This window comes from Mustela putorius, unplaced genomic scaffold (genome assembly GCF_011764305.1).
Source record: "Mustela putorius furo isolate JIRA1106 unplaced genomic scaffold, ASM1176430v1.1 tig00000738_pilon_pilon_pilon, whole genome shotgun sequence".
Lineage (NCBI taxonomy): Eukaryota > Metazoa > Chordata > Mammalia > Carnivora > Mustelidae > Mustela > Mustela putorius.
This window is the reverse complement of record NW_025421463.1, coordinates 7,041,544-7,069,423: the sequence shown is the minus strand read 5'-3', so window position 1 is coordinate 7,069,423 and position 27,880 is coordinate 7,041,544. Positions and strand designations below refer to the sequence as shown.

General features: G+C 46.0%; 1 protein-coding gene across 2 annotated transcripts; it reads left to right on the top strand.

Moving 5' to 3' along the window:
- Positions 1 to 1,266: 1,266 nt before the first annotated feature.
- EIF3L (eukaryotic translation initiation factor 3 subunit L) lies at positions 1,267 to 27,880 on the top strand. Of its 2 annotated transcripts, XM_013051607.2 has the most exons (13): positions 1,267 to 1,403; positions 1,949 to 1,997; positions 3,482 to 3,692; positions 6,418 to 6,497; positions 9,482 to 9,543; positions 12,597 to 12,666; positions 12,878 to 12,951; positions 16,752 to 16,923; positions 19,101 to 19,255; positions 19,996 to 20,166; positions 20,985 to 21,482; positions 26,690 to 26,770; positions 27,672 to 27,880. In XM_013051607.2, the coding sequence occupies exons 1-13, from the start codon at positions 1,371 to 1,373 to the stop codon at positions 27,708 to 27,710; spliced, it is 1,695 nt and encodes a 564-aa protein (XP_012907061.1). In that variant the 5' UTR covers positions 1,267 to 1,370; the 3' UTR covers positions 27,711 to 27,880. The 2 variants fall into 2 exon arrangements, with proteins under 2 accessions (XP_012907061.1, XP_044939824.1); XM_045083889.1 differs by lacking the exons at positions 1,267 to 1,403; positions 1,949 to 1,997; positions 6,418 to 6,497 and having other exon boundaries at positions 3,614 to 3,692.

The window sequence follows — 27,880 nt, the reverse complement described above, 5'->3', positions numbered from 1 at the left end:
CTTGGATCACCTCTTTATATGACAATTTTGTATCCTCATTTTCCATAATGTGAATGGAAAAATAATGTCCTCTAGCATGTTTTTTTTTTTTTTTAAAGATTTTATTTATTTACTTGACAGAGAGAGATCACAAGTAGGCAGAGAGGCAGGCAGAAAGAGAGGAGGAAGCAGGCTCCCTGCCGAGCAGAGAGCCCGATGCGGGACTCGATCCCAGGACCCTGAGATCATGACCTGAGCTGAAGGCAGCGGCTTAACCCACTGAGCCACCCAGGCGCCCCTGTCCTCTAGCATGTTAGATCAACATTTTTATTATATTTCATTTTAAATTCCCGATGTAGTTAACATAGAATGTTAGATCAGTTTCAGGTGTCAAAAAAAGCAAAGCAAAAAAGCGACCCAAGGGGCGGGGCAGGGCATGGCAATTCTAAACAGGATGCTCAGAGAACTGAAGGTGACAGAGCCAGCCTTGCAGATATCTGGGAGGGCTGCATTCTATGATCTATACCAGTAAATGTGAATGCGAAAGACCACAGGCGGCCTGTGCCTCGCAGGGAAAAGATGGAAGATCTGTTTTTTGACAAGAAGCAGAGGAGACTGGGTCCTAAGATGGGTGAGACAAGTTCCTGGTCACAGCAAATCAGTAGCAGAGCAGGGACTGGAATCCAAATTTCCATTAGGTGTTGTGTATGAGCAGATGAGCGTACGAAGGTCCCTGTGCCACATGCTGGTTTCTGCTAGTTGTATAACCCCATCCCTGACTCGAGGGTTCTCCGGGAGACAAACCTACCCCACCTCCCACGGCTCCTGGGCCCCACACCACAGCTGGCCGCACACTGCCTGCTCCAGCCTTGTTGTCCAAAGTTGGCAGGAACCTTTTCTCAATGACCTCTTGCCTCAGAGGACCAGGTCTCAACTTTTACACCAATAAGTTTACTCTTCTGAGGTCGAACATTCCAAGACACTTCTTGCGCAGGCAAACTGCTTACACCTAAAACCAACAGTAGGCCCCAAACCCGAATTTCCCTTCTCGCGAGAAATCGCCAGAGGAGGCTGCCAGCCATCTTTTGTGTGGCATTATTTCTGGTGTCTCTTTGCCCATTTGTTATGCCGAAGTGGTTCAACCGTATTTCTGCATTTACGCAAGCGATAAAGAGTTACCCTTCCTTGTAGAGCCTCTGTTTGAAGAAGGAAGAAAAATTCAGAGGTTTGTAGTCTTCGCCCTTCTTAACATGGCGGTCTCCTATCGCTAGAGGCTTCCTAAGGACTTCCGGCTTCCCAGCAGGCCCAGGGGCCCGGAACTTCCGGCCTCACGACGCAGGCGCGGGCCGCACTTTTCGTTCTCTCTGGCGGTGTTCGTGAGCCGCGCAGCCATGTCGTACCCGGCTGATGATTACGAGTCCGAGGTAAGCGGGCCCTGCGCGTGTATTGGGCTTCGTGACGGAGGCAGCGTTCTCTGGATGCTGGATCCCGCCGTGAGACGGTGTCCGGGTCCCTGTGGGAGCCTCCCCCGGCCGCAACTAGCTGCGGTCTGCCTTCCGGCGTGCGCGGCCCTCAGGCTGTTTCCATTGCTTGCGTCTCCTCTCCAGCCCAACCTCTGCCCGCCCACTTCGCGTGTCCCGTCTCCTCGTCCTCTGGTTTTCCGAGATCGGAGACGGAGGCTGTTCATGGGGTTTCTGTAAACTTAGCTCCTGTGGGCTTGGTTCACTCTTGTCGGTGCCCGTTGGTTCCCACAGCCTCTTGTGCTTTGTTTGCTTTACCTTATCGCGCCCGTAACGTTGTATTGTCGCCTGCTTATTCGCCCTTCTCTCACGAGCATGTTAGTTTCTCAAAAGCAGAGACTCTGTTTTACCCACTTTTGTATCCTTAGTACTTTTACTTGGCGCATAGGTCGAACGAGCATTTTGGGTTCACGAATTGGTGACTGTTCCTATGTCTGTTTCGTTAATAGGCTGCTTATGATCCCTACGCTTACCCCGGTGACTATGACATGCACACAGGTGAGACTACGGGCGGGCTAGCTGGTACTTCTAGGGTTTTGCAACTTTTTGAATGTCTCGGAACAGCTCTCGAGGGGCATCTGTGAAGCGCTGCTTCTCCGTGGTCCAGGTCTGGAGTCAGTTATTAGTTCTCAGAAAGAGGGTGGTGGTACAGCGCCTAATATATGAAGCCTCTTTCATGGTCCACCTCAAAGTCCCAGAAGGGAAGACTTACTGTCCTGGCCGTGGTTTCCTTGTTAAACTGCTTGCTGAAGAATTTTTCTTGTGAAAAATTAGTGATTCAAACCAAGCCCAAATAAAATCTTTTTGGAAGGTTTTGAGGTTTCCTGAAATGTTGTAGTGAGTTAGTTTGACTTAGCATTTTGTAAGTGCCATACATTGTTACAGGTACTCTGTGCAAAGTATTCCTTTAATCCTTCAGAGAGCTCTAGGAAGTGTCTAAATTAGTGTCTCCATTTTCTCAGATGAGAAAACTGAACAGAGAGGTTCAGTAACTAGCACTGTTGTATAGGCAGTAAATGGCAGTCAATCATTCAAGAAATACTAAGTGCTGGGACACCTGGGTGGCTCAGTTGGTTAAGCGTTCAACTCTTGATCTCAGCTAAGGTCTTGATCTCGGTCTTGAGCTCAAGCCCCCTGATGGGCTGTACCCTGGGCGTGGAGCCTACTTTAAAAAATATATAAAATGTATATATTTAAAATACATGTACATAAGGTGCCTCCTACTTACCTACTGTTCCGACAGTCTTCCCTTCTCTTTCAAGACACAACTGTTTTAGGTGCTGAGGGTGTACCTCAGTACAAGACAGACAAGGTTCTTGCCCTTATAGGATTTAAGTTCTAGTGGAAGAAACAGATGATAAGCAAATATATAATTGTAAATAGTGGTAAATGTTCTGAAGGAACAGGGCGATGGGGTTGAGAGTGAGTTGGGGATAATTTTATCTTTGAGTGTTTATTTTTAAAGTTTATTAATTTGGGGCGGCTGGGTGGCTCAGTTGTCTGCCTTTGGCTCAGGTCATGATTCCAGCGTCCTGGGATCAAGCTCCGAGGGAGACCTGCTTCCCCCTCTCCCACTCCCCCTGCTTGTGTTCCTCTCTGTCTGTCTGTCTCTCTCTCTTTCTCTGTCAAATAAATAAATAAACAAACAACCAAAAAAAAAAAAGCTTTATTTATTTATTTGATGGAGAGAGAGAGAGCACAGGTAGGGGAAATAGCAGGCAGACGGAGAGGAAGAAGCAGGCTCCCCGTGGAGCAGGGATCTCGATGCGGGGTTCGATCCAAAGACCCTGGGATAATGACCTGAGCCAAAGGCATGCTTAACCAACTGAGCCACGCAGGTGCCCCATCTTTGAGTGTTTAAAAAGGAATCGTACCTGATTTTATAGACTTGAGTTTTCTTTGGGGGATGGTCTTGCCCTTCTGTTTTGTAACATGGGAGTTTGAAAACACTTGGTAAAGTATTTATTATATCTGACCTCTAGGTGATCCAAAGCAGGATCTGGCTTATGAACGTCAGTATGAACAGCAGACCTATCAGGTGATCCCTGAAGTGATCAAAAACTTTATCCAGTATTTCCACAAAACCGTCTCAGATTTGATTGACCAGAAGGTGTATGAGCTGCAGGCCAGTCGTGTGTCCAGTGATGTTATTGATCAGAAGGTGTATGAGATCCAGGACATCTATGAGAACAGGTACAGTCTTTCTGGGTGGGACTGGTTTACTGATACAGCCCCTAAAAAAGGGGTCTATTAGTCATTTCTCTGTAAAGAGAGTCATTTCTCTGTAAATGAGTGATTGCTCATAGGGAGACATGTTATTCTGTTGGAACATTCTGTATTCCCAGAACTCAGGGCCTAAAATAACATCATTATCAGTAGTCGTAGCAGCAACTAGTATGTCTGTCCAGTATAGATCAAACAGTGTTGAGAACGCTTCCCCATATTTACTCGTTACTCTTCATAGTAACCTCATGAAGTAGGTAGTATTATTTTCTTTATTTTACAGATGAGAGAAACAAAGGATATAGAAAGGATATAGCTAGTTGAGTGCATATGTTGAGTTTTGAACTTGCATAGTCTGACATCAGAGCCTAATTTTTTTTTAAAGATTTTATTTATTTATCTGAGAGAGAGGAGGAACAGGGGAGGGGCAGAGGGAGAGGGAGAAGCAGACTCCCTGCTGAGCAGGGACACCCCACCCCTCCACGTGGGGACATAGGGCTGGATGTGGGGTCTCCAGGATCATGACCTGAGCCAAAGGTAGACTCTTAACTGACTGAGCCATCCAGGCACCCCCAGAGCCTAACTTTTGAGTTACTGTACAAGTTAATGCATAACAAGGTGAGCAGAGCTTTGAATGGCTGCTTCTGTTTTGAGGGGATTGCCCTTGTTTAAATGGCATTAGAAATGAGACTGGTTTGTTAGGGTTGAGAACGTCAGGAAAGACTTCACCAGGGATATAGAATTTAAACAATTTCTGGGAGGGGTGCCTGGCTGGCTCAGTTGGAAGAGCACATAACTCTTGATCTCAGGGTCGTGAGTTTGAGCTCCACTATTTAAAGTAGAAATTACTTTAAAATAAGTAAATAAACTTAAGTAATAATTAGTTAATTCCTAGGAGGATGGGTGGACAAAATGAATAGCCAAAGGCTTTTTGGATTAATGAATAGAATTAATCCCCAAACTGTTTTTTTCCTGCATCTCCAGGTCTTTCTGGTAGAAATGTGTAGATCAGTGCTGTCCCATAGAAATAATATTAGCCACATGTGTAATTTAACTTTTTTCATCAGTTACGTTTAAGAAATGTAAAAGGAGGGGCAGCTGGGTAGCTCCGTGGGTTAAGCCGCTGCCTTTGGCTCGGGTCATGATCTCAGGGTCCTGGGATCGAGCCCCACATCGCATCATCACATCGGGCTCTCTGCTCAGCAGGGAGCCTGCTCCCCCCCCCCGCCCCCCGCCTTACTCTGCCTGCTTGTGATCTCTCTCTCTGTTAAATAAACAAATTAAAAAAAAAAAAAAGAAACGTAAAAGGAGGGGTGCTTGGCTGTCTCAGTTGGTGGAGTGTGCAACTCTTGATCTCAGGGTTGTGAGTTTGAGCCTCATTTGGGTGGGTGAGATTGGATGTAGAGATTACTTAAATATAAAAATTTTTTAAAAACTGAAACAGGTGAAATTAATTTTCATGATATTTCAACATCTAAAATATTATTACCACACATAATCAGTATTAAACTGTTAATGAGTTATTTTACCTTTTTTTGGTATTAAGTCTAAAACCTATCCTTTGTATTTATACCGCATTTCAATTTGTGTATGTTGGAAATACCTGATCTCCATGTAGATTTCGTAGCATTTATGATAGAAAAAGCAGATATCCAAGTAATTCTAAATGTAGTTGAAAGTTCGCAGTAACTAAGTATTGGGTTTTTTGGTTAAAATTCAGTAAAATTTAAAATTCAATTCTCTAGTCACAGTAATCACATGTGGCAAATGGTTACTGTATTTGACAGTACAGGCAGATACAGACTATAGTTGAAGCCAAACGTGGTAGATCTTTCTGAAGGAGAATGTGTGGTGAGAAGAATGGCTGGTGCCTTGGAAAATCCAGTGTTATTGAGATGAATTATGTTTTATAATATGTCCTGAAGTGGAGACTTGAGCATCTTTTTATGCTGAACTGAAAAATCTGGAGAAGGGGTGCCTGGGTGGTTCAGTGGGTTAAAGCCTCTGTCTTTGGCTCAGATCATGATCTCAGGGTCCTGGGATCAAGCCCCGCATCAGGCTGTCAGCTCAGCAGGGAGCCTGTTTCCTCCTCTCTGCCTGCCTCTCTGCCTACTTTCGATCTCTCTCTCTGTCAAATAAATAAATAAAATCTTTAAAAAAAAAAAAAAAGAAAAAGAAAAATATGGAGAAGTGGAAAGGTGGGGCTTGAGGAGAGTGGGGGGGCAGTTGAATTCACTCCTGAGGGGATCAGGGCTCTGAGTGTTTGGGTTGGATGCCGTAGTTCTGTCGCAGCATCAGACCACCACAGACAGACTGATTGGCTTCCAGATTTGGATGGGGGAGGAGGCACCGTGCTCTGGGAAAGTAGGGGGAAATTGCTAGGGGGAAAGCGTGGGTGTCTAGAAAGTAGTTATCAGACCAGGGAACAGCAAGCTGTCATGTATCATGATACAGAGGCAGGAGATGATCCTGAAGAGCATGGCGGTTGCCTGACTGGTAGAGAGGAGTGTTCACCGTATTAAGAAAAGTTGAGGTGCAGAGTTCTGTTGAGAGTTGTAGCCTTGGAAGGCTCTGGTCCTTTGTTTCTGTCACCTCTCCCTCTTTGTGAGCCTGGGTCCTTACCTGTAAAACGTGGGTTGCCTCTTCTCTGTTCCTTCCTGTTTCAGAGTTTAGAATTTTTCTGCTTGGTTTTCAGCTGGACCAAGTTGACTGAAAGGTTCTTCAAGAATACACCGTGGCCTGAGGCTGAAGCCATTGCTCCACAGGTTGGCAACGGTAGGTATGAGTTCTGTGTTCTGTACGCTGGATGGCATTCTGCGAGTGACGGGACCTGAGGAAGCTCAGAAGAGTCCGTGTGTGTTTTGCTCACCATTTTGTTTCCCCAGGGCTTGGTGCATAGTAGACCCTTAGTAAAGAGCTTGCTGAGTGACAGCGGAATAAATGAAGAGGCGACAGAGACCTCTCACACATGATGAAGCTGAAACAGATCTTTGTCCTGACTTGTTTCCATCCCCCCGTGATTTTGGGGGTCAGTACAGTCACTTGGGAATGAGCTGTCTGGCTTCCTCCCACCTTTCACCTATGGTGTTTGTTGTATATGGTGTAAAGTAGGAAGATCCAGCTTCATGCTTTTGCGCGTACGTATCTAGTTGTCCCAGTACCAGTTTGTGAAAAGACTATTCTTTTTCCATGGGATTGTCTTGGCACCTTTGTTGAAATTGGTGATTGTGCAAATGTCAGGATTTATGTCAGGACTCTCTGTTAACTCTGTTGGTATCCATCCATCCTGATGCTTGTGCCGCACTGTCTGAGTTATTGTGGCTTTGTGGTAAGTTTTGAAACCAGGAAGCATTAAGTCCTCCAACTGTGTTCTTCTCCTTCTTCTTCTTCTTTTCTTTTTTTAAAAGATTTTATTTTTTATTTGACTGAGAAAGAGATCACAGGTAGGCAAAGAGGCAGGGGGGATGGGGGTGGGGGAGGGGAAGCAGGCTCCCTGCCGAGCAGAGAGCCCAATGTGGGGCTTGATCCTAGAACCCTGAGATCATGACCTGAGCCAAAAGCAGAGGCTTAACCTACTTAGTCACCCAGGTTCCCCTGTGTTGTTCTTTTTCCAACTTCTTGTTGGTTCTTCTGAGTCCCTTGGATTTCCATAGAATTTCAGGATCAGTTTGTCAGTTTCTGGAAAGAAGTTGGGATTTTGATAGGGATTATGTTGCATCTGAAGATAAACTAGGCGACTGTCGCCATTATATTAAGCCCCCTAATTTATGGACATGTGATGTCTTTGCATTTATTTAGGTCTTTATTTCAATGACTTTTTACTGTTTTCAGTGTAAAAGTCTTGTACTTCTTTGATATAGCTAGTGTTTTTTGGAACTTTATTTTTGGTATCATTGGGACGCAAGTTAGAACTCACTTTGTAGAAGGTGTTATTTTCTATGTTGCTCAGACCTTATGCTCTGTTTAATATGTTGCCTATAAAGAATCATATTGTGTGTGTCAACAACAGTAGGAGTCTTGAAATACGGTTGGCCCTTGAGCACATGGGTTTGAACTGGGTGAATCCACATACACATGGATTTTTTTCGTATAATAGTGTAGTGTACGTGTATTTTCTCCTCCTTATGATGTTCTTAACAGTTCTCCTCTTTAGCTTACATATTGTACACCATGATAACACAGTGTATAACATATATACCACGCAAAATAAGTGTTGACTGTTATCGGTAAGGTTCCAGTCAATCATAGGCTGTTAAAGTTAACAGTTAAATATGTGGGGATTCAAAAGTTAAATGTGAGGGGCACCTGGGTGGTTCAGTGGGTTAAGCCTCTGTGCCTTTGGCTCAGGTCATGATCTTAGGGTCCTGGGATCGAGCCCCGCATCGGGCTCTCTGCTCACCAGGGAGTCTGCTTCCCCCTCTGTCTCTGTCTGCTGCTCTACCTGCTTGTGATCTCTCTCTTTGTCAAAAATAAATAAAATCTTAAAAAAAAAATGTTAAAGGTGGGTTTTTGACTACATGAGGCAGGGGGGATCTGTGTTCCTAACCCCCCTCTGTTTAAATGTCAGCTGTGTATAATTTCAAACAGGTAAGTAATGACAGGGCTTAACAGTATAAAAGGAGATTCGGTGTAAAAAATCCTCTTCCTACTTTCCTCCTCAAGGCTTAAGTTTCTCTAGAGCCATCTAGTGGTAGCACTTTTTATCCCTCCCGTGATAGTCTATGTGTACCTAAGCAAGTAGGAATGGCCTGTTTGTTTCTTTTTATATAAAGCAAATGCCATTTTCTTCCCTTTTTAAAGTTTATTATATTTTTGGAGAGTATTCTGCATCTCCAGGATTCCCAAGACCACCCCTGGGTTTGATGGTGTGCTAGGAGGACTCCCCGGACGCAGGGTAAAGGGAAGGGGCACGCAGAGTGGAATCCAGAGAAAATCACGTGCCACGTGCATGTATGTTCTCACCAGTCCTTTCCTGTGGAGTCATTTGGGATGTGCTTAATTCCTCCAGCAAAGAATTGTGACATGTGTGAAAAGTCTCTCAGAGAAAACTGTAACACAGTTACAAGGATTGTCCAATGTCCAAGGATTTTATGGGGTGCTGGTCATGTGGGCACACCCCCTGCCTAGCACGAACCAAAATTCCAGACTCCCAGAAGGAAGGCAGGAGTTCAGGATAAACCATAGAGTTGCATAGTTAGGCTCAGCAGATCCCTCTTGTCAGGATACTGGGGACCCTCCTAAAATCCAGGTTCCCAGATGCCAGCCAAGACCCAACTTTACTAGCCAAAGGATAGAAGTCTCAGACCTACTTCCTTAATTCTTTTCTGTACAGCATCAGTACCCAAAGACCTTTTCTTCCCTCCTTTCTTTTTAGTGGTTGTATCATATCAATAGGATAAATTCTTTACAGTAGAATTTCTAAGTCAAAAACACCCATGTGTTCACAATTTTGATAATGTGACATTGTCTTTTTTAGAGCTGTTACTATTTATTTCTGTGTTGGTTTGTTAAGCAACTGGATGGCAAAAATCTCTAGATGTTAGCAAAGGGAAATGGGCCTGAATGGATTAAGATGAGGTTGAAAGATAGACGAGAGATGGTTTTCTTTTTGCGTGTATTCTTGGGGTGTACTGGAATTTAGATGTTATTTTGTATCTTAAATCGTGTTTATCCCTCTCTTCCGATCAGTGGGCTAAAACTGCCTGAAGACCCTAGTTGTTTTGTGGATTACTAAAGCAGCTCTGTGCCATTTCTTTCAGATGCCGTCTTCCTGATTCTGTACAAAGAATTATACTACAGGCACATATATGCCAAAGTCAGTGTGAGTATCTAACTGTTGCTAGCTCTATGCCATTTTTGTCTTTGGAACACAGTCATTAGCTTCTATTGGTTCAGTGTCCAGGAGTGGTTGGCATGTTTTCTGAGTGTTCAGAAATGACAGAGGGAATGCTTGAATCCAATAAGTTGTGTGTCTGTCGCAGACAGACTTGCTTGGCGTAGCTTGTGTGTCCTTTTCAGTTTCTCCATCCCGGCAGTTCCTGACTTGGCACTCATCACATCGACTGGGTTTCAGGATGCCATCCTAATGGTGTGTTCCCAGACTCCTACTGCTTCAGCTTTTGATGCCCTTGCTTTTTACCTTCAGTGTAGGACTGTGAGCCTTCTTCTCTCTGAAACACACAGGGAGTGTCCCTGTGTGCCCAGTGTAATGCTTGACACCTGGCGGGCATCTCTGCTCTAATCCTCACAGTGGCCCTGCAAGGCAGGCCAACTGGGGTGCAGAGGGGTTGCTTCTCAAATTCATGCAATGAGTAGGTGGCAAAACTCCTTGAACCCAGGCCTGGCTTTCTGTGATGCCAGTGTTCTTTCCACGGTACTCTCTCACCTTTGGGCACTTGTTTGATTCTTCTCTTGTTTCTGAATTTTAGAATGCCCCAAGTTGCTTAAAATAACTATCTGTACTACTTATATACACCATGACTGAAAATCTGTATCTTTAGCCCCTGTCTCTCCAAATCCGTACTTGTATATCCAGCTGCCTATTCCATTATCTCCACTTGGCTGTCTGATACTCATCTCAGATTTGGGTGTTTTGTTTAAGATTTTATTCTGGGGCGCCTCGGTAGCTCAGTTGATTAAGCATCTGCCTTTGGCTCAGGTCCTGGTCCTGGGGTTGGGCCCCATGTCGGACTCCCTGCTTGTCAGCGAGTCTGCTGCTCTCTCTCCCCCTCCCTGCCTTGTGCTCTCTGACTTGCATGTTCTCTCTCAAAAAAATAAAATCTTTTTAAAAAAAGAATTTATTTGAGAGAGGGAGAATATGAGCAGGGGGAGGGGCAGAGGGACAAGCAGACTCCGTGGTGACCACGGAGCCTGACATGAGTCTTGATCCCAGGGCCCGGAGATCGTGACCGGAGTCGAAGGCAGATGCTTAACTGACTGAGTCACCCAGGCACCTCAAGTTTAGCATACTCCAAACGGAAGTCTTATTTTCCCTCTCAGCCTGTTCTTCTCATATCAACCAACTCAGTAAATAATACGACCATTCAGACGAAAACCTTGATGGTGTTCTTGACTTGACTTCCAACCCTGTAACAAATCCTGTTCATCTCTGTCTTCAGCATGCTTTTTGAAACCACCCACTTCTTACCTCCATCACTGCTGCTACCTTGGTTCAAGGCATTGTATCATCTCTTGCCTGAGCTGAGCAGCTGCTTACCTGGTATCAGGTTCCACTCTTCCACTTGAGTTTATTCTCAGCCTAGTAACCTGCATGGTCCCTTTGAAACATAGTCTTGTCACGTCACACCCTCCCTCCCAATCCTACCATGACTTCTCACCATCACACTTGGAAGAAAATCCCAGGTCTCAGTCATAGTCCTGTTTGATCTGGCCCCTGACTCTCTTGCCAGTCTCCTTTCCTACGACTTTCATTCCTTACTGGGCTCCTTGCCGTACCCTGGCACTTCGGAGCACACACCACCAGCTGACATTGCGGTATTTGTTTACTTGGGTTTTGTCTGCTCCCTGCACTAGTCTTGTCACTGCTATAATCTGGTCCCTGATCCTCGATGGTGACAAGTTAATTGTTGGAGCTCGTATGTGCATGTGTAAATGAAGGAACCTGGCACCGTCATCTCTCCATAGAGTATTTCTTCTCCCAGTCAGCTCATCTCTTAAAAGACCACCTGACCTGGCTAGGGCTCCTGCCTTGCCACAGGAGCCGCCATTAGTGGTTGCTGCAGGAGTTCCTGTTGTCAGTGCAGGGGGCCATTCCGGCATCCCAGTGAGCTCTCTGTCCTGTCTGTTAGAAAGTAAAGGTTTCCTCCTACCATTGCTCTTCTAGCTCACGTACTCTGTGGCCTAGGTTGAGACTCTAGCTAGCCTGTATAACATCTCTTCTTTGGGATATTACGGCATCAGAACCCATAGTACAGGTGGTTGTGCCACTTCTAATCTTCCCTTAGGTCTGTGATGAAGATTCAGCAGAAGTTTATTGACTCTATGACCTCTTTGTTAGGTACCAGAGTACTTATACATATACGATCCGTTTGGAACCTTGTCGGGTGGGGGGAGTTCTTTGAAAGAGCATTTATTATATTGGGCACTTCAACTACATAGTCTCGTACTATGGAGAGATCAAATACCTTGTCGGAAGCTAGCAGTTAGTAAGCACTGGAGCTAAAACTCCAGGGCTGTGTTCTTTCTAGCTGTTCACAAATAGCAGCATATTCTTTCCCAGCTCAGAAATCTTCAGTGTTCTCAGTTGCCAGCAACATCAAGTCTAGATTGGGGGGGTCAATAGCCTTCTGTGCAAAGGGCCAGATAGTTGTTTGGCTTTGAGGCCATAATGGTCTCTGTTGAATCTATTCGACTCGCCTTTGTAGCAGCCACAGACAATGAGTGTCTATGACTATATTCCCGTTGAGGTTTTTATTTACAAAAACCAGGTGACGGTGGACTTGCTGATCTCCGTGGCCTGGATTCCTGTTCGGCACCGGAAGACCCCTGCACTCCTAACCTGTTGTAGTCCAGTCTGGCATAGCCTAGTGTAGCGCTGCCTGCTCTCCCCATACTTCAAGCACCGTGATTTTACTCCTTTGCTTTTGTTAGTACTTCTGTCTTTCTGCTTCACCAGATCTGCCTGCATGTTCTTGAACAGTCAGTTGAGGTTGTTGCCATAATGCCTAATTGTTGTGGTCAAGATATTCATTGTCCTTTCGAATGCTGTAGCACTTACTGTCGTGCCTCTGGCCTGAGTGCTATTTGCGTACTAAGAAGGCCTGAAGAGGCATGGGTTCTCACGTGTCGTGGCAGACCATGAGTAAAACACATTTAAATTAACTGTCAGTCCTGATGTCTCTGTTCTCTTTCCAGGGAGGGCCTTCCTTGGAGCAGAGGTTTGAGTCCTACTACAACTACTGCAATCTCTTCAACTACATTCTTAGTGAGTTTGAGGTTTGGCCTGGGGGTGAGGCTACGGGGAGGCCTGATGTTGGCCTCTAGCTCTTTTTAGCAGGATTTTGAAAAGGGTGGGAAGGAGGGATGTCCCGTGATTCTTAGTTAAGAGAAAAATGACAGAATGTACTCTGCATGCTTGTTCAAAGCAAAGAATAGTCTTTGCTTTGCGTCTGACTTTTCTGTTATCTCCTGCACAGATGCCGATGGTCCTGCTCCCCTTGAACTACCCAACCAGTGGCTCTGGGATATCATTGATGAGTTCATCTATCAGGTATCTGGCCAGCCTTGGTCTGATTTGAAATAACTAGTCTGACAAAGGTTTAGCTGTTTGCATTGTTTAAAACATGCTTGGGATAAAAATGTCTCATCACCGCGGGAAAGATCCCATGGTGGTGGTCTTTGATGTTACAATTTTCTTTCTTTCTTTTTTTTTTTTTTTAAAGATTTTATTTATTTATTTGTCAGAGAGCGAGCATAGGCAGACAGAGTGGAAGGCAGAGTCAGGGAGAAGCAGGCTCCCCGCGGAGCAAGGAGCCCGATGTGGGACTCGATCCCAGGACGCTGGGATCATGACCTGAGCCGAAGGCAGCTGCTTAACCAACTGAGCCACCCAGGCGTCCCGATGTTACAATTTTCTGAAGAGTCAGGCCTAAGAACTCTGGATATGAACTTGGAAGTCAGCAGAGTTGAGCTGACTTTCACTAAGCTGTTACCTGATCTTGAGAGTTGGTCTGGTTGGAAAAAATGAAGGCATCACAAGCTTTGGAGTCGGTTATTCTGTTTTTAAGTCTACTCTGTTTCTGAAGAATAAACCTGAGGGACACCTGGGTTCTCGGTTGAGCGGCCAACTCTTAATTTTGGTTTGCTCAGATCATTATTTCAGGGTCCTGGGATCGAGCCCCATGTCTGTTCCATGCTCAGAGCGGAGCCTTCTCCCTTTGCTCTCTTGTGTGCCTCCGCACTGTCTCTCTCTCTCTCTCAAATAAATAAAATCTTTTAAAAAACCCACAAAAAACAGAATAATTCAATTTGGAAAAATACTTGTTTTCCACGAGTTTTATGGGAATGGAGTATCTCTCACTGGGTATTTCAGGAAAAATGAGTTTCTTTTTTTTTTTTTTTTAAAGATTTTATTTATTTATTTGACAGAGAGAGATCACAAGTAGGCAGAGAGGCAGGCAGAGAGAGAGAGGAGGAAGCAGGCTCCCTGCTGAGCAGAGAGCTCAATGCAGGACTCGATCCCAGGACCCTGAGATCATGACCTGAGCCCAAGGCAGCAGCTTAACCCACTGAGCCACCCAGGCACCCCAAAAAATGAGTTTCTTAATAAAGCTGTTATTTTAGCTGCATAGACAAAACAGACTTAAGAAGTGCTGGCAGATTGTGACTGGTATGCTGAGAAAGCCCTCCTAGGGCTGGCCTGTTGAGAGGTGGCTTATGAGGCTTCAGTGCCTTCGTGCAGAGAAGGCCACAAACCACACTGGCCTTGTTTGCCTTTTCTGGCTCCTTGGTCTGTGTAAGCCCTTTCTTTGGCAAATTTTAGAAGGCTGGCGGTCCTTTCAACTCACACACAGCAAGTCCAGGGAGGATCATCCGTGCTAAGGTTCTTCATCCTTCTTAAGATAATCATAATCCCGGCTTGGGCTTAGCTGGTGTTCTCTTAAGGGGCTTAAAGTGCTCTCACTTAACAAAGACCGGCTGGCAGGAGCCAGGTGTGACTCCTCCTGCCAGGTAGATGTCACACGGGCTAAATGGGTCCCCCACCTCCCTGGCTTTCATTTATTTTTATCAGTACAGGTAATACATGATATGTCATTACTGTCTTTTCAAATTGCAGGTGAAGTTTGTTTTTATCTTTTTTTTTTTTTTTAAGATCATTTATTTGAGAGAGTGAGCACGCATGTGCACACACAGCCAGGGAAGAGAGGCATAGGGAGAGGGAGAGGCAACTCCCCGCTGAGCAGGGAGCCTGACATGGGGCTTGATCCCAGGACCCTGGGGTCATGACCTGACCTGAAGGCAAATGCCCAACCGACTGAGCCGCCCGGGTATCCCCAAACTGCAGATAAAGTTTAAAGTGTCTTCCTTCCTTGCCTTTGTGGCGGCATCAGTTATTGTCTGGGAAGACAGGCGTTACATTCATGCTTTTCAGGTGTTTATATAAACATGTACGTATCAAATACACCATCTAAAGATGGCATAATACTATGTTGTGTAATTTGTTGTGATATGGAACACTTACCATGTCTGTGTAGAGATGGCTTTATTCTTCTCTGCCATGTACACGATACGGATATACCACCCTCTTGGTGATGATATACCACCCTTGGGTGTTGAGTTTGACTATTACAAATAGTGAGTCCCTCAGTAGTCTTGTGTGTGTTGCACATTGGTCTGTCTCTAGAGATCCCCAGAGGTAGAATTGTTTTTTGAAGAATTTTTGCTTTAAGTTTTTCTGTTTGTTTTTGAGAGTAAGGGAGTGCCTGCGGGAGGAAGGAGGCAGGAGCAGTGGGAGAGAATCTGAAGCAGACTCCATGCCCAGCGTGGAACGGACGTTGGGCTTGATCTCACAACTCTGAGATCGTGACCTGAGCTGAAATCGGGAGTCATGTTCGGTTGTTTTTAAAGATCTTATTTATTTATTTGATGGAGAGAGACAGCAAGAGAGGGAACACAAGCAGGGGCAGTGGGAGAGGGAGAAGCAGGCTTCCTGCTGAGCAGAGAGACCGATGTGGGGCTCGATCCCAGGACCCGGGGATCATGACCTGAGCTGAAGGCAGATGCCTAATGACTGAGCTACCAGGAGTCATGTTTAACTGACTGAGCCACCCAGGTTCCCCACTTTTAAGTTTAAGATCAGTTTTATAGAGTCAGAACTTGCATACAATGAGATACTGATTTTTAAGTGTGCTGTTGAAGAGATTGAACAGACAGTATCCACCACCACAGTCGATACAGAACATTTTCAATCACTTTGGACCTTAATAAATAGTAATACGTTGTCCCCTGTAAGGGCTTATCAAATTTCACTGCTGTCAACAGCATTTGAGAGTTTTTCTCTGCTGTGGGTGTTACTAGTCTAATATTTGTCTGTTTGATGGGAAAGAAATGGTAATCTCATTTTAATTTGCATTTCTCTGATATGTGAAGAGCTTAGGTATTTTCCCTGATAATTGGCCAGTTTTGATTTTCTTCGAAGTGATCCGCATTATTCTTAGTCCATTTTTCTGATGGATTACCTCGTTCTTACTGAATTATGAGAATTCCTTCTATATTCCGGATGTTCTTCTGTTTATTATAAATCTGGAAACTTTTTTCTGTGTTCTTAGAGGAAGGTGCTAATATGGAGTTGAAGACGTTCTTGGGTTATGTCATCTAGGACCTAGATTCTAGGTCACTGGTTTCTGAACCTGGTACCAGAATTGACCAAGGATCTTGTAAAAACCAGTTGAGTGGGTAGGTCTCTTGTGCTGTTCTCTGGGTGACTAATGGAGTCAGCCCATCGCTGATCCCAGATAGAACCACTGCCTTAAGGATTACCTGTGGTGTGGGCCCTAGATGTGCCTTCTACTTGGCGAGGCTCTGTGGTTGATACGGAGGTAACCCAACTGGGTTCCTGTCCCTGGCAAACAGATGGTCGGCTCCAATAGGCAAGACATACATCCAGATACTACCCTGTCCCCATGTGTCTTCATTTGTTATCCTGACTCGGCATGTCACAGCCCAAGAGAAGATCTGTACACACCATCCGGTTCTGACAGCCAGATCGATTGCATTGTGAAGCCCAGAGACGTTAAGTGACTCTAGGTGGTGTTTGACTCCAAATTGAATTTTTTTTTTTTTTTTCGCAAACTACCTTTCATCTTAGAGATTTTTACTTAGCTATGGAAGAAGTGACATACTCCATAATGAACACCATTCAGTTCAGTGAAAGGCGGCTTTGCAAAAACAAGTAGTGTACAGAACAGTTTAGCATGAGACGGTGCCGTGCACCCCACCTGACCCCCGCGCCGCTCTCCCTCCGTTTCAGCATCATATGCAACTCCTGCCTCTCTCCCTTCTCCCCAACAGTTTCAGTCATTCAGTCAGTATCGCTGCAAGACTGCCAAGAAGTCAGAGGAGGAGATCGACTTTCTTCGCTCCAATCCCAAAATCTGGAATGTTCACAGTGTCCTCAATGTCCTTCACTCCCTGGTAGACAAGTCCAACATTAATCGGCAGCTGGAGGTGTATACAAGCGGAGGTGAGTGCTGCTTGCCATCTGTTTCGGGGGGAGAGAGGCCCGGGGAGCGCGGGGGAGCCACTGTGGCTTAGGTAATGGGCTGCTCTGCTTTGGTGCTGGGTGTGAACAGCAGCCAAGTGCGGGTGCTGAGGGCTGTCAGGCTCGGCCGTCTGTTGGCCGACACGCGGAACCAGCTGGCACTCACGAGGTCTGATTCGCAGACGCTTCTAACCGAGTCTCCAGGGCCTTCGTGTAGAGAAGCGCTTCTCACGCTTTGTGTCAGGACCGCTTTACAGTCTTTAAAGACTGAGAATCACAGAGTTTGTCCATTTAATAGGCGTCAATGCAAAATGAACAAGCCTTTAAAAAAATGTTTAAAGGAGGGCGCCTGGGTGGCTCAGTGGGTTGGGCTGCTGCCTTCGGCTCGGGTCATGATCTCGGGGTTTTGGGATCGAGTCCCGCATCGGGCTCTCTGCTCAGCAGGGATCCTGCTTCCTCCTCTCTCTCTGCCTGCCTCTCTGCCTACTTGTGATCTCTCTCTGTCAAATAAATAAATAGAATCTTTAAAAAAAAAATAAAAAAATGTTTAAAGGAAAGGGCACCTGCAGCAGTGCCCTTTTTGCAAATATGCCAGGCATATATGAAGAGAGCTGGATTCTCATTCTGCTCCTGCGTTCGGTTTGTTGGAATTACAATATGCGGTTTGGGTTGAAGTATATGAGGGAGACCTGGCCTCACCTAGATGTGGAGTTGGGAAAGGGAGGAATGTCTTCACAGCCTTCTCAGGTAGTTCTGAGACAATGGGGGTTTCATACTGGTGAATTGCAGTGAGAAATCTGCAGCCTTAGCAATGAACTTTTTTTTTTTAAGATTTTATTTATTTATTTGACAGAGATCACAAGTAGGCGGGAAGGGGGGAGCAGGCTCCCTGCTGAGCAGAAAGCCCAATGTGGGGCTTGATCCCAGGACCCTGGGATCATGACCTGAGCTGAAGGCAGCAGCTTAACCCGCTGAGTCACCCAGGTGCCCCTTGAATGGATCTTTTTACCCCTGCACAATTTTGTAAAAAATTGGTTCATTGAGTTATAAAGATTTCCTAAATGTTTATCTATTTTATTATACAACCTAAAAAACCCACTTTGATCATCAGCTTCATTAGGTAGGTAAGTCTTTATTTGGAAGCTCATAGTGGCAGATACATGTTTTTAAAACTAGAATTTGCTTAAAAGCTCCTATTTTCATTGGCAGTGAGCACTGTCCGTTGTCTTTATTGACATGTAACAGGCTCACCCCGTTCGTTTTTGAGAAAATGTCTGCTGAACACCCAAATCTAAGTAACCATAATTTGTGTGTCAGTCATTCAAGTAAAAACGGTGTTTTGTGAAAAAGTGGCTGGTTCTTTCCCCACATGTGGTGGGAAGGAATACAGTAATTACTGATACAATTTGCTGCCACTGCCTGGTTTATGCTGAGTTGTCAGTTTTACCCACTGTGTTTGCACCATCAGTGCAACGTGGTATTTCAGTGAGAAAGACAAATAGTGTGTTAGTGTTACTAGCAAAGTAATTTTGACCTCATGCACTTCCTGAAAGCAGTGGCCTTGATGAGTAGCTGCTGCTGATAAAAAGGGTCATCTCAGTAATCTCAGGTGTCTTGGAACCAACCAAACAAAAACCTGCCCATCCCCCGCCCCCCCCCCCCCACAACTCTTGGTAAAAGATTAGTGTGAGGCCAAGGATACCTGGCCTGTTAGTCGGTATGGGGGTTGTGAGTTCGAGACTCATGTTAGGTATAGGTTACCTTTTTAATTTTTTTATTTTTATTTTATTTTATTTTTAGGATTTTATTTATTTATTTGACATAGAGACAGAACACAGGTAGGCAGAGAGAGAGGGAAGCAGGCTCCCTGCTGAGCAGAGAGACCGATGCAGGACTCAATCTCAGGACCCTGGGATCATGACCTGAGCCAAAGGCAGAGGCTTAACCCACTGAGCCACCCGGGTGCCCCAGGTTACCTTTAAAAAAAAAAAGGTCAGGCATGCTGCTTCTGGGTAGTCCTCTGAGGGCAGTTAATCCCCATTGCGGGAAGCTTCAGAGGCCCGTAGAAGGTGGAGAGTCAGCTGAGTGGTATTCGGGGATTAGGCTCACCTTCCTTCACGTGTCCCTGCTAGAATGGTCACAGTGTCTGTTTCTCTTAGGTGACCCCGAGAGTGTGGCTGGCGAGTACGGACGGCACTCCCTTTACAAGATGCTTGGGTATTTCAGCCTGGTGGGCCTTCTGCGTCTGCACTCCCTGTTGGGGGACTACTATCAGGCCATCAAGGTGCTGGAGAATATTGAACTGAATAAGAAGGTGATTACCTGTTTCCTCCTGTCCCCCCCTCCCCGCCCAGAGCCAGAGTGTGCGCTAAGAGAATGATCTTGAAGGACAAATGTTAGGGATCAGAAAGAGGAGTCTTCCCCAGACCAGTTGAAAATTGAGACATGGGGGGAAGCACTGTAGTGAACGTCTGCGCATAGGCAAGGTGCTTTCTCTTTGTTGCTTAGTAACACTCGAAGTGTTTGGCAGTCTTTGGTTCTGTTTTCAAGACCGTGATAATGGCAGATTTTTACTATTCACATCTCACTACTTAAGGAGTGAGATTTAGTTCTGAGGTGGTATAGACAATGAATATTAGCTGTGGTGGTTTTTCTTAGCCGCAGAAAAATCGGTACTTTTTTGTTGTGTGTGTGTGTGTGTCTTTTTTTTTCAGTCTTGTTATCTGTTCCTTTATCGGGTTTATCTGGAAAAGGAAGGAGTAGAAATCGAGGAAGAGTACACAGCTGAGGTGTGGAGGGATTTGGAGTGGGAAGAAATGTTAGGGTCACCTGGTCTAGTCTCTTCCTGTTATATCTAACAGTGTGGAGCTCTCGGGTCACATGACTTAATCGGTGACTGGTGTGGTCTGCGCTTGGAGCCTCTTAACTCCAGAGGGCAGCACTTTCCTGCTGGGTAGTTCGGGGCTTCTGCTCCGCTGACACTGGGCCCTGCTGGCTTGCAGATTCTCTCTGGGATGACTTGGTTTTGGGACTCACGGATGCTTCCATCCACAGAGCATGTACTCACGGGTGCCCGAGTGCCAGGTGACCACCTACTACTACGTAGGTTTTGCTTATCTGATGATGCGTCGCTACCAGGATGCCATCCGGGTCTTTGCCAACATCCTCCTCTATATCCAGAGGACCAAGAGCATGTTCCAGAGGACCACATACAAGTATGAGATGGTAAGGAAGCCTCTGACCAGCTTGAACCCTTGGCACATGTGCCGACAGTTTTTGGTAAATGTTCTCCCAAATTTTGCTTTTTGTATGTCTTTTCATTCGGGCGATTTCTTAATGGCTGGACTACTCTTAAGTTTCTTTTGTTGTGCCTGTTAACTTCAGATCATTAATTCCTTGATATAAAGACAGTATCTTTTGTTTTACTTTCTCCCTCCAGCAGTGTCTACATTTATTCAGCAAGTTTGCTGAGTGTTCACTGGGCTCTGGGTAGTTAAAACTGAGGGAGGTAGAGGTATCACCCTCAAGCAGTTTGCCATGGAGGAGGGGAAGGGTCCAAGACGTGCCTAAAATTGGGAGGTTTCTAGGCAGAGACTTGGAAGCGTGATGATGTAGCAGCACAAGGAACAGCTGAAGGCTTTAGGGCCGTAGAGTAGTCAGACTGGGGTGCTAGGTTCTGGGGTAACCTTCACTGTCTGGCTCAAGTATTTAATCTTTATAGGCCTTACAGTGCCATCTAGAATTTCTGGGTGACTCAGTCATGACGGTGTGAGAGGATCGATCTGCCGGTGAGGATGGGGTAGACCAGGAGGAATGAGGAGGCCCTAGTGAAGAATCCAGAAACCAGCTGAGGAGGCCCTGGAAGTGGGCTGGAAGTTCAGTAGAGCTGGAGGGCAGATGCGGAGGGACTTCGGGAAAGTTAACTGACGGGTGCAAGACCAGGGAGAAACCAGAGGCCTATGCAGCATGTACTTGGGAGGGTGGTGGGGACCTCAGAAAGTCCATCTCGTTTGACCCCGCGCCAATTGGTCTCGTGCCCGCAGATTAACAAGCAGAATGAGCAGATGCACGCGCTGCTGGCCATTGCCCTCACCATGTACCCCATGCGCATCGATGAGAGCATTCACCTGCAGCTGCGGGAGAAGTACGGGGACAAGATGCTGCGCATGCAGAAGGGCGACCCGCAGGTCTATGAGGAACTTTTCAGCTACTCGTGCCCCAAATTCCTGTCGCCCGTGGTCCCCAACTACGACAACGTGCACCCCAACTACCACAAGGAGCCCTTCCTGCAGCAGCTGAAGGTGTTCTCGGACGAGGTGCAGCAGCAGGCGCAGCTGTCCACCATCCGCAGCTTCCTCAAGCTCTACACCACCATGCCTGTGGCCAAGCTGGCCGGCTTCCTGGACCTCACGGAGCAGGAGTTCCGGATCCAGCTGCTGGTCTTCAAGCACAAGATGAAGAACCTGGTGTGGACCAGTGGCATCTCCGCCCTCGATGGCGAATTCCAGTCGGCCTCCGAGGTTGACTTCTACATCGATAAGGTACGGCTGCCTTCCGGCCTGGGCGGCTGCGGCCTCTCTCTCCATCTGTTCAGCCATCAGGGTTTCCTCGGCGCCCACCACTTGGAGCATTCGAGACTTGGTGGTGCACAAAACCAGCAGAGGTTTCTGCCCTCACGCTGATCTTCTCATGTGAGAGTAGACAGCGCTACAGTGAAGCAGACCACGTGGTAGGCGTCAATGCAAAATGAACAAGCCTTTAAAAACACTTAAAGGGCGCCTGCGTGGCTCAGTGAGTTAAGCGTCTGCGTTTGGTTTGGGTCATGATCCCAGAGTCCTGGGATCCAGTCCTACATCGGGCTCCGTGCTCAGCGGGGAGCCTGTTTCTGTGTCTCCCTCTGCCGTTCTTCACCACCCGTGCTCTCTTGCTCTCTCTCCAATCTTATAAATTTATTTATTTATTTAAGAAAAAGAGTTTCATTCTAGTCCGAGTTAAGAGAGCTGCGTGGGGTACACAGTCAGTCTTCACACAGAGGAGAGTGCTGCAGGGGAGGGAGTGCTGGTGCAAGAGTCACATACGGTTTTGCTTTTGTATTTGTTCTTGTTTTACGTAGAGTTACAAGTTGTGATGAAAAACTTTCCAGAAAGGCTGTAAGACTGGAATCTTACGGGAATCAGTGAGGTTTTTTTTCTTAGGTTTCTGTTTGGAATGTTCTTTTTTGGTGGGTTTTGTTTGTTTTTTAATGAAACATGTACAGTGTGTACTTGGGGCAGGAATAGAGCCCATGTTTTGAGGTTTTGCCAAAGCCCAAATGACTTCGCCAAGTCATTTTGACCTTGAGTAAATGTTTTGCCAGGAGTGGGGCCTACAAACACGAAAAGTGGAACGTTTCCTTTATCATAGGTTAGAAATTGCCAAGTGCTGTGCAGTTAAGGGTAGTGGTGGTGGAAGGCAGAGGTGGCAGTATTGCACAGGTGCTCAGGGTAGCCTTTGTTGAGGAAGTGAAATTGCAGCTGAGACTTGAAGCAGGTGAAGAAACTAGCCAGACACACGTTTGAGGGAACAGCGTTCCAAGGAGTGGGCGCTATAAGGGCAAAGGCCCTGGGGCAGGAGTAAACCCAGTATGTTTGAGGGACAACATTGTGGCTGCAGTGACCTCAAACAGGAGGCTGTGGCAGAAGAGAGGATCAGGGAAGAAAGTGGGAGGGTGTGGCGTAGAGTGTGGGACATAGTTTAGCCAGTGAGAGCCATTGTCCTGACTTGTCGCACTCTGGATGAGTGCTGCCTACTTTTGGACTTCATGTAGAGGACTGACACTTCGTGTCTGGCTTCTTTTATTTGTGTTACATTTAAGACCAGCACCATCCAGCATTTTCGTGCACAGCAGGAGTCCCCTTAGGCGCTGGGCCAGCTGCTGCTGCAGGAGTTGGCTGTGATTTTCGCATTCTAATGCGGATGCGCTTTTCAGTGGTTTTGTGTATTACAGAAAGTGTCCATGGTTTTGGAGAGTGGCTCTCAGTGGTTCATTGAAGTGTTTTTTTTTTTTTTTAAGTGATTCATTTATATCTGCTTGTGAATGCAGAGTTATTTCTGGAAGGAGGCACAAGCGACATCCTAGGCTCCTCTCAGGAGGAGGGCTAGTGTTTGCATTGCTGGATTTTAAGTTTAAGTTAACATTTTGGTGTCCTAATGAGGTTTTTAAAAGAACTAAGTTCTGTTTTTAGGTGAGTTTTTTTCAGATGTAAAATATGCTAGACTCCTAGAATTGCTTTTTCCTTGAAGTCACGCCCTCTCATCCTCCTTAATGTGCACACACTCAAAGATGATGTTCTACTTAATATACCTGGAATGCTGATAGGGACTTAATTAACAGCAGTCTGTTAAAATGAATAGACTGATGTCTTTCATCTCTTCTGGAATGTTCTTGGCTAATATCTTTTACTTTATGTGCTTTGTTTTCCTTCTGGAGTTCTTACTTGATGTATTTCAGACCTCATTCTGTTTTCTGTGTCTCTTAAACCCTTTCTCCATCTTTTTTAGTCTCTGTTCTGGGTAATTTTCTTTTGATTGATTATTCTATCCTCGTTAATCTCTTCAGCTATGTTTTTACTTTCTCTGATTTTTCTTAAATTCATGGTGAAGTGTTTCCATAAACATCCTTCGTTCCTTTTTTTTGTTTGTTTACTACATAGTTTATTGTCCTTGAAAAACTTTGTTGACATTTTTTGAAGTGTAGGATGAATATTCATTCTTCTAGAAGGGATTTGCTTTTGCCTCTTCAAGGTGCCTGGGGAGATTACTGGTCTGGGACCACCATAGACTCAAAACTTCGGGTCCCCTGGACCAACCAGGAAACAAGCCCAGGCTATGGATTGTCAGAAGAATCACCTTGTGTTTATAACGTCCTGGGAATGTGTGTCTTTCCTCTTGTATGTCCCTCCCGCAACTTGGTGAGCATTGCTTGGTGTCTGGAGTAGGGTGGCTGCCCAGTCCCCCTTTTGCCTTCAGCTTGAGGGTATAGCTCAAGGGATCCAGCAGTGCAGGGAGCATCTTCTGTAAGACTGACCCTGGCCTTGGTTTGTCCCTCTGTGCAAGTGTTCTGGGATAGAGGAGCGAACGCACTCCCTGCAGAGCAGGCTTCTGTGTTGCGGTTGGAATGGTTTATTTTCTCTTAAAGTAGCTCTTTATTCTCTCGTCAGCTCTTCGATGCGATGAGGAGATGTTTACAAACTATTTATTTTGTATTTCTAGTTGCTTTGAGAAAGTATTGGTCTACACATACTAGATTTTTTGGCAGTGCTTTAAAGGTATAACCGGGTAACATAAACTTCACCATTTTAAAGGATGAAATTCTGTGGTTGTTATATTCACAGTGTCACACAGTTGGTTTCCCCTACTTCCATGACATTTCCACAGCTCCCTACCCACGGGCAGTCATTCCCAGGTCCCCTTCTCCCCTCATCCTTGGCAAACCAGTAATCTGCTCTCCATCTCGGTGGATTTGTCTGTTTTCGATATTTGCTATGATAAACATGTGGCCTTTTCGTGTTTGACTTCTTTCACTGAGCACGTTTTCAGGTCTCGTCCAGGCTGTGGCGCATATCTGTCCGTTTTCGTGGTGGCAAAGGACCGCGCTTGTAGGGGTGCGCTGCTTTGTTGACCCAGTCATTAGGTGATGGACAGTCGAGTTTCCACCTTTTGACTATCGCGGGTAATGCTGCTATCATGAATTTTTGTGTACAGGTTTTTGTGTGGATGTCTTCTCTTGGACGTATACCTACTTGGGGATTGCTGGGTCAGTTTGGGTAGTTAGTTTTGAAAGCTCATCTTGCTAAACCGAACCCTCTAATTTAGAGTGGCTTTTGGAAGACTTGATGTTTGGCAGAAATTGGCTGTCTCTGACACGAACGGGCTCACTGAAAGTAGAGTCACTAGGGAAGTTTTCCAGTGTTGTTTTAAAAATCAGAACTGTCCCTTGTAGTATCACTTCTACTACCTAAAGTCCTTTTCGAATTTGTTCTCAGTGCGTGCCTGATATAATGTTTGGCAGTATCGGTAACCTGCTCCGTCCCCTGTCATCACTTTGTAACCCTGCTGAACTGGTCCCAGTTATCTGGATGGTCTTTAACAAAACACTTCTGGGAAGCCTGGTGGGTGCAGTTGGTAGAACATGAGATTCTTTTTTTTCTTTTAAAGATTTTTATATATTTATTTATTTACTTGACAGAGAGAGAGATCACAAGCAGGCAGAGAGAGTGGGAGAAGCAGGGTCCCTGCTGAGCAGAGAGCCTGACTTGGGGCTTGATCCCAAGACCCTCCGACCTGAGCGGAAGGCAGAGGGACAACCCACTGAGGCATGCAGGTGCCCCAGAACATGTGATTCTTGATCTCAGGGTCATGATTTCAAGTTCCACCTTGAGGGTGGAGTAAAAGCTTTACTTCAAAATAAATAAATAAAACATTTCTCCCAAGAATCAACAACTTAGTTATTATAAAAAACTTACATGAAGTTATAGTAATGTATTAATTAAATTATAACATAATTAAATACTTATAATATGATTTAAAGTCTGTACATGAGAAAGTGTTTTGTTTTGTTTTTTAGATTTTATTTATTTATTTATTTGACAGAGATCACAAGTAGGCAGAGTCAGGCGGGGGCCGGGGAGCAGGCTCCCTGCTGAGCAGAGAGCCCGATGCGGGGCTCGATCCCAGGACCCTGGGATCATGACCTGAGCCGAAGGCCGAGGCTTTAACCCACTGAGCCACCCAGGCACCCCTATTTTTTCTTTTAAAGATTTTATTTATTCATTTAAGAGAGAGCCAGGGGCAGAGGGAGATAGGGAGGAAGACGCAAGCTCCCCCCTGAGCAGGGAGCTCTATGTAGGGCTTGATCCTAGAACCCCGGGATCATGACCTGAGCCAAAGGCAAATGCTTAACTGAGCCACACAGGCGCCCCATGAAAATGTTTTTGATTGCATCTTTTTGGGGCTTTTTAAAAAATTATTCCTCTTACTGGTTCACTTTTGTCTTTGGCAAAATGTTGCTTTCTGGGTAGTGGTGGTGGTTCTTTTGGTAAACATTGCATTTTTATGTAACTCATGACCCAGGGATCCAGAGTCGCATGCTCTGCTGACTGAGCCGCCAGGCATCCCTGCTTGCTTTCTGGCTTTTCTTTTTTCATCCTTGACTTGAAAAAGTCCTTTCAAAGAGATCCAGAAAATTCTTAGGCCTTGACCTAGATTATGCAGGAATTTACGAGTAAAATGGTGTTCAACCACATTTGAGTTAAAAAACAAAGTTTAGAATCTGGATTCACTTGTAGCTTCACACTCCTACAGTGTGTGAGAATAAAATGCTGTCTGAAATGTTTCTATTGCTGAAAGATTCGTGTTCGTTACAGAAGACTTGAAAATAAAAATGGTGCCTGGGTGGCTCAATGGGTTAAGCCCCGTCTTCAGCTCTGGTCATGATCTCAAGGTTGGGATCAAGCCCGCTTCGGGCTCCATGCTTGGCGGCGGAGGGAAGGTCATCTGTCCCTCTTCCCGCCTCAAATAAATGAATTAACAAGGAAGCAAAAATCAAGCATCTAGAAAGAGCGAGCTGCCATCAGCTGGTAATGCTCTTCTGTAGGGTGCCCCCCCGCAACGTTTGCATTTGGAAGGCAATGGGGGACTTTATGTACTTGCAAGTCTAAGTGCCCCTGCCTCCCTGCTCGTCTCTGACTCTGCTTTTCTTCTCCCATAGGACATGATCCACATCGCAGACACCAAGGTCGCCAGGCGCTATGGGGATTTCTTTATCCGGCAGATCCACAAATTTGAGGAGGTGAGAAGTTGGGGAGCGGTGTGTGGGTTGGAGACAGAGGTTTGGAACTGGTGGGGAGTTTTTGCTTTTTTTTATTTTTCATTTCAAGAAAGCCCGGAGTTGGCCCTTTAAAAAGTTTTTGAGCAAGACTGGCTGGCTGCTTGGGGTTTGGGGAATGGGGTTGGGCCTGTAGCAGTTGCTGTGTCAGCCTTCTCCAGAGCATCTCTGTCCAAGATCTCTCTCTGCGGGTGGCCAGCTCTCCTCTCCCTCCCTGGTATTTCCTAATATGGGTGGCTTCACTGCCTGCTCTTACCCATCCCTCCCCGTTTGGCAGTTACTCTCCGATGTAGACAGGTCTGGCCGGTTCTTGCAGGCAGAGGACAGGAAGCTGGGTTTTGACAGACTTGGTGCATTTCACATCTTGCCCTGGGAGAGGTCCTGGGGGCTGGGGGTCACGCCGAATACTACGAATACTACGAGGATGCAGGGTGTGTGCGTGCTTTCTGCGTGTGGCCGTAACTGGAACCGCTTCATCCTGGTGTTCTGAGTTCTCCAGCAGAGGTCACTGCTCTGCTCTGGGCCAGCCACAGGGCTCCTCCTGCAGGAGGAACGCAGCCCTGTGGCAAGTTTGGCTTCTGTGAGCCGCGTGTCTTATAAAACGGACAGAGCAGTGTGGGTGTGGGTGTGGCGTGTGAAGGGCAGGTGGAACAGTCCGTGTGAATTGTGCAGGGCTGTGGGAGTGTCGGGGGCGGGCACCTGACTGGGGCTTCCTGCACACAAGGTGGACTCCAGTGCCTGCGTCAGAGAGACCCTTCCCGGACTTCAGAGCGGTGGCCCAGGGGTCGGACCTGGGGATTGTGCACACTGGGGACATGGGTCGGTGAGATCTCCGTATCTAACTTGGCTTTTCTTTTTCTCCTAGCTCAATCGAACCCTGAAGAAGATGGGACAGAGACCCTGAGTACCTTCACACTCTCGTTAGGAGCCGATTCTGGGGTCTCTGCAGGCGGGGCGTATTTTTGTCACCATGAAGCCTTTACCTAGATCAGCCATCCAGCTGAGTTGAAGTTTATTTGTATTAAGGACTGAAATGTTTTAAATAGGTCTCAGTAAAAGATCCTTGGAGCCAGA

Excerpts from the sequence above, each read along its gene's own strand:
- EIF3L (XM_013051607.2), top strand. The coding sequence starts at position 1,371 with ATGTCGTACCCGGCTGATGATTACGAGTCCGAG. Across the intron at positions 1,998-3,481 it reads TGACTATGACATGCACACAG|GTGATCCAAAGCAGGATCTG; the intron begins GTGAGACTACGG and ends TCTGACCTCTAG. Across the intron at positions 20,167-20,984 it reads CCACATACAAGTATGAGATG|ATTAACAAGCAGAATGAGCA; the intron begins GTAAGGAAGCCT and ends TCGTGCCCGCAG.